At 49.4% G+C, this 9,718-nt stretch overlaps 1 protein-coding gene across 1 annotated transcript; it reads right to left on the bottom strand.

Moving 5' to 3' along the window:
- Positions 1-327: 327 nt before the first annotated feature.
- LOC121834876 lies at positions 328-7,744 on the bottom strand (the record flags this gene model as incomplete). Its single annotated transcript, XM_042288777.1, has 3 exons — positions 7,636-7,744; positions 1,294-1,386; positions 328-1,028 (listed from the first exon to the last, which is right to left on the bottom strand). Coding segments are annotated over exons 1-3 (903 nt in total), but the record flags the coding sequence as incomplete, so codon positions are not given.
- Between the last annotated feature and the right edge of the window lie 1,974 nt (positions 7,745-9,718).

Here is a 9,718-nt window from a genome sequence, read left to right as displayed (position 1 = left end):
CCGTTTGACTTTCATGTTATTGAAAGGCTTTTGGTAAATGTGCCGGTCAGTCAGCTTTGGTGCCAATCGCAGCCGCATCTCATGTGTTGAATGATATAACTGTACTATGTACGTCCAATCCACAACTTCATTTTCGATGTGAAGCCTGTGCGCTTGCACATTGTTGCGAGTTGTTTTTATCAGGTGTGGAACGTCGAAAATGAAGTAGACACGTTCATTTTTTACGGTAAAATATGGCTGACTGACCGACACACCCAACTGATTTGCCAAACTGACGTTGGAGGCCCCTTGGTCGCATATGACAGCCTTTACAGTAATTTTGATGTCCTTTAGCTGTTCGATCAGGGATGTCAGCAAGTTACGAAGTACGGTCGATGGCGTCGATGTATGACCAATAGTGTAGGCGACAGGCTGAACCCACCTCTTAGAAATACCAGAGAGTAGGACAACCAAGGCTCGGTCTGCGATTGTGGAAGTGCGTTCGATGCCATCGTCCGTAAATCCTTGAACGACATCCTGAGTGACATCATAGGCCAAGTTCTTTTTTAGGACCATCTCGTCAAAGACGAGGCTACAGACTCGGTCCCGTTCATTCCACGACTGCGTCTTGGTCGAGATAGACGACATTACGCCTGGAATAATTCCGGGTGTCATTTTGATATTACATAGCCACCTTCTCAAGGAGCGCCGAGATGGCAGAGTGAAATGTGTGGACAAAAATCGGTACGCTTGCGGCCCACAGAAGTTTAGGTGCAAGGCAAACTTTTTTAGCCACAGCGGAAATCTTTTTCCCCTGCCCTTCGACCTCAGTTTCACATGACTTGACACCAGCTGGAATACCTCCTCAGTGACATGAGGGCGAATCATGGCGAGGGCTTCTGTAGCTGTCTGAGGCGGCTTCTGCTCTTGCTTCCGCAGTCTTGTGATGGCCTTCCTGTAGCGCGAGACCTTGGCTTGAAGACGCTTTATGACGTCCTTAGGTCTCACTGCTGACTTGCGGAAACTGGGCGTGGAGGCGCGTGAAATAGCTGGAACCAAGAAACACAATATTAGTCAGCTGAGAAACAATATATGTGGCCATAGAGTTGAGCTTGTCCACTCAACTCTGCATTATATATATATAATGTGAAAAATCAACACCACCTTATATTTATGAATATTAAACTTTTAGGTCATTAATGCCTGTTAACTAAAGATATCCAGAAGTAATACCAACTTTCCATTTGCACCGAAGAATCTTACTGATAAAAAGCATAGAGGCATCCACATAAGCAAAGAAAATTAGACACTTACAAGCCTCGGCTGATTCAGAGCTGGCAGAGAAGAATGGTGTCACTGGGCTGAGGTCTGAAGGCGTGCCGTACGAGGAACTGGCCTGCACGAGATCTGCAAGAAGTTGGTTATCAGAAACAATTTGTTGCTTCAAACAGAGTTGCTTCCTCACCGTGAGCTTCCCTGGACAGGGTGACCGGCTGGCTGTCCGAAGGCGTGCCATGCGAGGTGCTGGCCTCCGCGAGATCTGCAAGAAGTTGGTTATCAGAAACAAGTTGTTGCTTCAAACAGAGTCGCTTCCTCACCGTGAACTGCCCTGGACAGGGTGACCGGTTGGCTGTCCGAAGGCGTGCCATGCGAAATGCTGGCCTCCGCGAGATCTGCAAGAAGTTGTTTATCAGAAACAAGTTGTTGCTTCAAACAGAGTTGCTTCCTCACCGTGAGCTGCCCTGGACAGGGTGACCGGCTGGCTGTCCGAAGGTTGCCGTGCGAGGTGCTGGCCTCCGCGAGATCTGCAAGAAGTTGGTTATCACAAACAAGTTGTTGCTTCAAACAGAGTCGCTTTCTCACCGTGAGCTGCCCTGGACAGGGTGACCGGCTGGCTGTCCGAAGGCGTGCCATGCGAGGTGCTGGCCTCCGCGAGATCTGCAAGAATTTGGTTATCAGAAACAAGTTGTTGCTTCAAACAGAGTCGCTTCCTCACCGTGAGCTGCCCTGGACAGGGTGACCGGCTGGCTGTCCGAAGGCGTGCCATGCGAGGTGCTGGCCTCCGCGAGATCTGCAAGAAGTTGGTTATCAGAAACAAGTTGTTGCTTCAAACAGAGTCGCTTCCTCACCGTGAACTGCCCTGGACAGGGTGACCGGCTGGCTGTCCGAAGGCCTGCCATGCGAGGTGCTGGCCTCCGCGAGATCTGCAAGAAGTTGGTTATTACAAACAAGTTGTTGCTTCAAACAGAGTCAATTCCTCACCATGAGCTGCCCTAGACAGGGTGACCGGCTGGCTGTCCGAAGGCCTGCCATGCGAGGTGCTGGCCTCCGCGAGATCTGCAAGAAGTTGGTTATCACAAACAAGTTGTTGCTTCAAACAGAGTCGCTTCCTCACCGTGAGCTGCCCTGGACAGGGTGACCGGCTGGCTGTCCGAAGGCCTGCCATGCGAGGTGCTGGCCTCCGCGAGATCTGCAAGAAGTTGGTTATCACAAACAAGTTGTTGCTTCAAACAGAGTCGCTTCCTCACCGTGAGCTGCCCTGGACAGGGTGACCGGCTGGCTGTCCGAAGGCGTGCCGTGCGAGGTGCTGGCCTCCGCGAGATCTGCAAGAAGTTGGTTATTACAAACAAGTTGTTGCTTCAAACAGAGTCAATTCCTCACCATGAGCTGCCCTGGACAGGGTGACCGGCTGGCTGTCCGAAGGCCTGCCATGCGAGGTGCTGGCCTCCGCGAGATCTGCAAGAAGTTGGTTATCAGAAACAAGTTGTTGCTTCAAACAGAGTCGCTTCCTCACCGTGAGCTGCCCTGGACAGGGTGACCGGCTGGCTGTCCGAAGGCCTGCCATGCGAGGTGCTGGCCTCCGCGAGATCTGCAAGAAGTTGGTTATCACAAACAAGTTGTTGCTTCAAACAGAGTCGCTTCCTCACCGTGAGCTGCCCTGGACAGGGTGACCGGCTGGCTGTCCGAAGGCGTGCCGTGCGAGGTGCTGGCCTCCGCGAGATCTGCAAGAAGTTGGTTATTACAAACAAGTTGTTGCTTCAAACAGAGTCAATTCCTCACCATGAGCTGCCCTGGACAGGGTGACCGGCTGGCTGTCCGAAGGCCTGCCATGCGAGGTGCTGGCCTCCGCGAGATCTGCAAGAAGTTGGTTATCACAAACAAGTTGTTGCTTCAAACAGAGTCGCTTCCTCACCGTGAGCTGCCCTGGACAGGGTGACCGGCTGGCTGTCCGAAGGCCTGCCATGCGAGGTGCTGGCCTCCGCGAGATCTGCAAGAAGTTGGTTATCACAAACAAGTTGTTGCTTCAAACAGAGTCGCTTCCTCACCGTGAGCTGCCCTGGACAGGGTGACCGGCTGGCTGTCCGAAGGCGTGCCGTGCGAGGTGCTGGCCTCCGCGAGATCTGCAAGAAGTTGGTTATCACAAACAAGTTGTTGCTTCAAACAGAGTCGCTTCCTCACCGTGAGCTGCCCTGGACAGGGTGACCGGCTGGCTGTCCGAAGGCCTGCCATGCGAGGTGCTGGCCTCCGCGAGATCTGCAAGAAGTTGGTTATCACAAACAAGTTGTTGCTTCAAACAGAGTCGCTTCCTCACCGTGAGCTGCCCTGGACAGGGTGACCGGCTGGCTGTCCGAAGGCGTGCCGTGCGAGGTGCTGGCCTCCGCGAGATCTGCAAGAAGTTGGTTATCACAAACAAGTTGTTGCTTCAAACAGAGTCGCTTCCTCACCGTGAGCTGCCCTGGACAGGGTGACCGGCTGGCTGTCCGAAGGCGTGCCATGCGAGGTGCTGGCCTCCGCGAGATCTGCAAGAAGTAGGTTATCAGAAACAAGTTGTTGCTTCAAACAGAGTCGCTTCCTCACCGTGAACTGCCCTGGACAGGGTGACCGGCTGGCTGTCCGAAGGCCTGCCATGCGGGGTGCTGGCCTCCGCGAGATCTGCAAGAAGTTGTTTATCAGAAACAAGTTGTTGCTAAAACAGAGTCGCTTCCTCACCGTGAGCTGCCCTGGACAGGGTGACCGGCTGGCTGTCCGAAGGCGTGCCGTGCGAGGTGCTGGCCTCCGCGAGATCTGCAAGAAGTTGGTTATTACAAACAAGTTGTTGCTTCAAACAGAGTCAATTCCTCACCATGAGCTGCCCTGGACAGGGTGACCGGCTGGCTGTCCGAAGGCGTGCCGTGCGAGGTGCTGGCCTCCACGAAGTCTGCAAAAATTTGGCTATTAGAAACAAGATAAAGTCACCTGCAATTAACAAAATGTTGGATACGAAAGCAGCAGTGTTGGGGGTGTAACACAGCAGTCAACACGTTCTGGACATTGAAACAAAAAACAAAACATTCCTAGATTATGGGAATGTTTGGAGCTAGGGAAGCTCCAAAACCAATGATAATGAGACCAAGTGAACACACGATATTGTGATGCAGATGCGCAAACATGACACGATCGCCTAAACGTGACCATACCACTGATGCTAGATAGAAGTAAGAGTAACGTCAGAGCTTACGAAGCAGTAAAAGTAGAGTTACATGTAAGCCAAGTTTTTCTACTTATATATTTTGCATACATCGGGAAGTGAATAAAGCATTACCACGACATATCACAGACTGCCAGTGTTCCTGTGGACGAACACTGGGCACTGCTGTTTTTGTGAGCCTCGTTCGTCCAGGGTCCATGAAGTCGTGTACAGTGAAGTGGTCGCTGCACACGTAGTAGCTCGCGTATAGGCGCGCCGCCGGTTTGTCCATGAGGTCATGTCTCTTGGCGTACTCGACCCACGCCTTAGACCTGTGACATGTGGTACAGGTATATGAATGCCTGAAGATGACTTGGACATTAAAGTGCCAGAGGCGGTTAATACATAGGCCATCGCTGTTTAACTGGAATGCCTCTGTCCCTTCATCACATATATATAATTTTATTTGTTCCTTCGAAGTTATAGGATGTCACAAAAAGAACAGCAGAAATTTTCAATGAAAACTATTTTTTTCATGATATATTCAGTGAAGTGTTACGTCTGTGCTGATGTGAAGGCAGGGAACGCGTCAGAACAGCACACGACAAAACAGCACGCGACAAAACAGCACGGTCAAAACAGCACGCGTCAAAACAGCACAGCGTCAAAACAGCACGGCGACAAAACAGCAGGCGTCAAAATAGCACGCGACAAAACAGCACAGCGTCAAAATGGCAAAGCGACAGAAGAGCACATGCCAAAACAGCACGGCGTCAAGACAGCACAGCGACAAAACAGCACGTATGTAGCAACTTCGAGCGCATTCTTCACCTCCCTCTGCGCGAATATTTTCGAACCTCCTTAACCCTTTCGTTTATTGTCGCTAGGTTATAAAGGAATTTATTGCCTATTTCATTGCTAAGTCAGTGTCCCGACTGGTGCTGCTGTGGGATTGCTAAAAACAAACGAAGTTACTAGTAGTTACTACTACTTAACTGCGCTGATCTTTGAAGAGATTGGGTAGTTAGAGGTGATATCTTCGCCTCGATGTCGGTCGTGTTCTCAGATTTTTTTTTTTTTAGGCTTAGCGAAAGAGAAAAAGTTATTGGGAAAAAGAAATCCATAAGTTCAAGCTATGAACCGTCTGGTTTTCGGCGGTCCGGTAAGGGTACTCGTCGTTTCGTAATTACCACCTAAGTGTAAAACGTCCCCCCAAAAAAGCGGGAGATGCGTTGATTACAGATGCATTGATAGAACCGGGAAGATAAGGCAACTTAATGTCGAGCGAATTCACGGATTCTGTGGGGTTCATTCGTCGTGAACAAAATTTCCGGAAACACGCAGCTGCAGCTAGCAGGCGAGAAGTTGTTTTGAGTTAAATTCACAGATTATTGCCGACGAAGGCCTCGATCGAGTGGAAACCGGGGAAGCAGAAACGTGCCATAGACTTATTGCTGTTGCCGCACAGCATGGGCTAACGCTAAGCACACCGTTGCCGCACACACTTCTTTTTTTTTTTTACAACTAACAACAACATGTTGCCACGTGATTGATTCATTTATTGTAGACGACATCACCAGCAAACTTGCGCGTCAACGTTAGCAGAACTGCTCGAGAAATAGCCATAATACGCACCAGCGGGGGCTTCGGTACTGCCCACGGAGCCTTCATGTGCGCATCGAGTATACTCCCCACTCCCAACTTGCTCCCATGAGAACGGATTCGACATATTGGCCGTCGACGAGTTGACCTTGGAGGAATTGGCCTAGAGCCTCCACTCCTTAACAGTGCCTACTTTGAGACGTGCATTTTTTTTAACTCCATACGCTCTATTTAGGTTTCAGCGTTTTCGGCTTAAACTGATAAAACCGGTAAAAGTACGACGAAATATTTTTTTACACATTCGGTTCGAACTGAAAAAGGTCAGTATTTTCGAAGGCGTTTGGATGGGGGGTGGAGAAATGTGCCTCATTACTGAGCGTATGACCACTTCCTTTCGCAGTTTTCAGCTTATGTCCAAGATCGGTTCAAATTTCAACAAAAGTTAAACCGACGCAATGGTCTTCAGGACGAAATCTGGGTTTTTCACCTGATAGGGATTTGTGTGCCGAATTCTTTGTTCAAAGAAGAGAGTTTAATCGTGGACTGTACAATGAAATTAAAGGGCATCCGTAAATGCCGCACATTTTTTAACACCCCTAGCTTCCGTTTACTAGAGGAGGGCATAAATACGCTTGCATTATTGTCGTTTCTTGGTCTGCGCGAATTAACCACCTCTCGCAGTCGTGAAAATGGGGGAACAACGCGCTGAGTACAGTGTTTGGAAATTTTTGGATTTTGATATTTGCCTCTCCGACCGAAGTGTTAGTAAAGCTCGTGTTCGTCCTGCGTACAAATACGAGCCCATGACGATGATGTCAGATCACGATAGAGCTCCATAGCGTCTTGCAGAACAGGTCGCGTCGGCTGCCACAGACATCAACAAATAAGAAATCCAGTACCTGGTTTACTTACTATTCATTTTAAACAAACGCCTTTAAATATTGCATTTTCGTCGGTATACTGGTTTTCGTCAATAAACCGAAAAGAACTGAAAAGTTTATGTGTCTACAAATATTCTCAGCAATTAACCGAAAACTTCTGCTTGTAATAAAAACCGAAAAATGTACGCCCAGTTTCAAAATAATAAAAACCGAATACGCCAAACCCTAGCTGTATTGTCAATGTCCTATTTTGACGCTATGCTGTTCTGACGCTATGCTGTTTTACCACCGTGCTGTTTTGGCACGTGCTCTCCTGTCGCTTTGCCGTTTTGACGCTGTGCTGTTTTTTCGCGTGCTATTTTGACGCGTGCTGTTTTGTCGTCGTGCTGTTTTGACGCTGTGCTGTTTTGACGCGTGCTGTTTTGACCGTGCTGTTTTGTCGCGTGCTGTTTTGTCGTGTGCTGTTCTGTCATGGTGCCTGAGTAGTGTCCTATACATTATTTTCTCATAAGTACAGGCTATGTGCGAGATTACGAAGTACAGTTTTAAGAAAAATGAAATACATAACAATTCCACGGCTGGTAAGTGACTGTGTTACTTAACCACCTTAGTGTAGTTTGAGCAAAACTTGGTACTGTGAGTACTCCAGAGTTCTGGTCCTTCGTCTCGCCTGCACTGTTTTCATTCATCCCTATGCAAAAGAACTCGCCCAAGTTTTTCCCTTACTTACTACAGCTTTGAAACTAGTTTTGAAGAAACAAACGTTCCGTTCTTTCGCTTTGACAGCTGAACAGTCATCCAGTAAGTTTTTAGAACAAAGACAGACGAAAACCATGGCTACCTGCTGTCCCGTAGAACCCGGAAAAACTTTGTTCCCGGTTTCTTGCACGCTCTTCCGTTGTTACCGCACCACGCTACGCAGCAGTAGCTACCGTAGCTGGGCATTTCGACGGCGTGCGCTGCAGAAGAAAAGTTACAGAATTGGCGCCGTGAGATTCTGATTTGCCTGCGAAAAGGGAGCTGGTCATGACACAATAAACTGTACTAATATACAAAACACAAGGTCAAGTTCGTACTGTATAAATCACGAGGTAACCACGGTGCACGAACAGCGCCCTTAAATAAAAAGATGAATTACATGTTAATATACACCAACTCGGACGACGTGAAACCAATGCTTCGGCGCCTCATGATACTATGGTTCACTATGGTGCTCCAGCATGCTCCAGCGCGCAGGGTGCACCAATTACGCTGATAATCGAATGCCTTGCTCACCTGTGATTTCATTTCCCCGAGCTGGCTGTTCTCGACCAGATCAAATTAAAAGCACGGTGCTGCGGTATGTACTTTCAACATTAATAAGGACAAAACCTCACGCAAAGAACGAAAAACCCGTGCGAGTAGGATGAAGAAACCACACCACATTGAGCAAAGCGTCTCAGGACCTCTCTTTGGCGTCACCGACTCTCGGCCCCCGCAGAAGCTGTGTGCACAGCTCCATTTCACCGTAAGTGCCAAAAAAGAAAAAAACTACGAGAGACAGCTCGACGCTTTAAATGAGCATGTAATGCACGCGCGTTTGAGAAGTGAAAGCTGGAATCAGCGCCGCTGAAGACAACGCGCACGTGTTTGCAGCGTCAGACGCTTCTGCGTTTGCCCTGCCGCATTTCACGCTATGAAACCTGATGGAACAGAGAAAAGCGGCGAGCCCGAAAGACGCTCACGCCCAACAGACCCGTGAAACACTCGTCATGTGGTTGCGTAATAGTGTTTTGAAATGGCTCACCTTTTCCACGAAGTGAACACCGAGAAATCGTTGACGACAGGAACAGCAGGCAGACCGCCCGAGCCGCCGAGCCCAACACCCAGGGAGCCTGGGCAGGCTGCTGTTATGGCGGCGTTTTGCCCAAGCGGAAGTCGCAATCATTGGGATATTCTTCTCTGACCTTCGAAGCTACTAACAATTTTAAAAGCTTCTAAATTAAGATAGAACAATTTGTGAACGGTGCAAATATAACAAATGTGTAAATAAATAGGCACTATGGCGCCAGCTGGCGGCTGCCGTGAAACCTACTTTCTGGGTCGCGATAGGGTCCGAGTGGCCACTTTTTACGTTCTACTATATTACTCTATGGATCTCTCCGGAAATTGACAGAGCGGCCCACGTGATTTCCGTCTAAATCGGCGGTGCGCACGCGCGGTGAGGTTGGAGAGATCGGCGGGCCGGTCGGGCCACGGTCGGGTCGTGGAGTTGGATCTGTTCGGGTGCGTCGGTTGTTTACTCTGGACTGTGACGGCTCGAACGCTTCTACCTCACGTAGATCAGGGATAAAAAGCTGGGAATGTGGAGCGTGGCAAATCGTAAGCGCTGACATCTGTGATCACCGAGGAAGAACGAAAAAAAGAACGACAGAAAAGCCGGAGGCAGACGCAAGGTTAGGCCTATTCATTCTGCAGCCAGTGATTGTTTACCTTTTTACACTGCATTCCATCGGCGTTTTCCCGTGAAATAAAGCAAGAAGTGGTTAGGCAACGACCGCGCAAGTGATGGTTTGTTACCTCTGTGTTTATTAAAGTCGTACTAGCAATCTGAACTCCACCGCAGGCAATCGCTGTCCGTGCCCCGCCGCTTCGAGGCGGCCGAAAGGTATGTGACGGTGCCGAACGCGGACGTCTTCGCTATTTGTGACATGGGCGCCGTGGTACGTATAATTCGGCCCGGCCTGTGTCACGTGTTACTTCTGCAGCTAAGCAGTGACAGTCGTCACTGGTCGTCGGAAAGATCAGCCGGCTGAGGCGTTGGTGGGCT

This window comes from Ixodes scapularis, unplaced genomic scaffold (genome assembly GCF_016920785.2).
Source record: "Ixodes scapularis isolate PalLabHiFi unplaced genomic scaffold, ASM1692078v2 PGA_scaffold10__122_contigs__length_95168666, whole genome shotgun sequence".
Lineage (NCBI taxonomy): Eukaryota > Metazoa > Arthropoda > Arachnida > Ixodida > Ixodidae > Ixodes > Ixodes scapularis.
The sequence above is the reverse complement of the archived record's forward strand: the minus strand, read 5'-3'. Positions and strand labels throughout refer to the sequence as shown.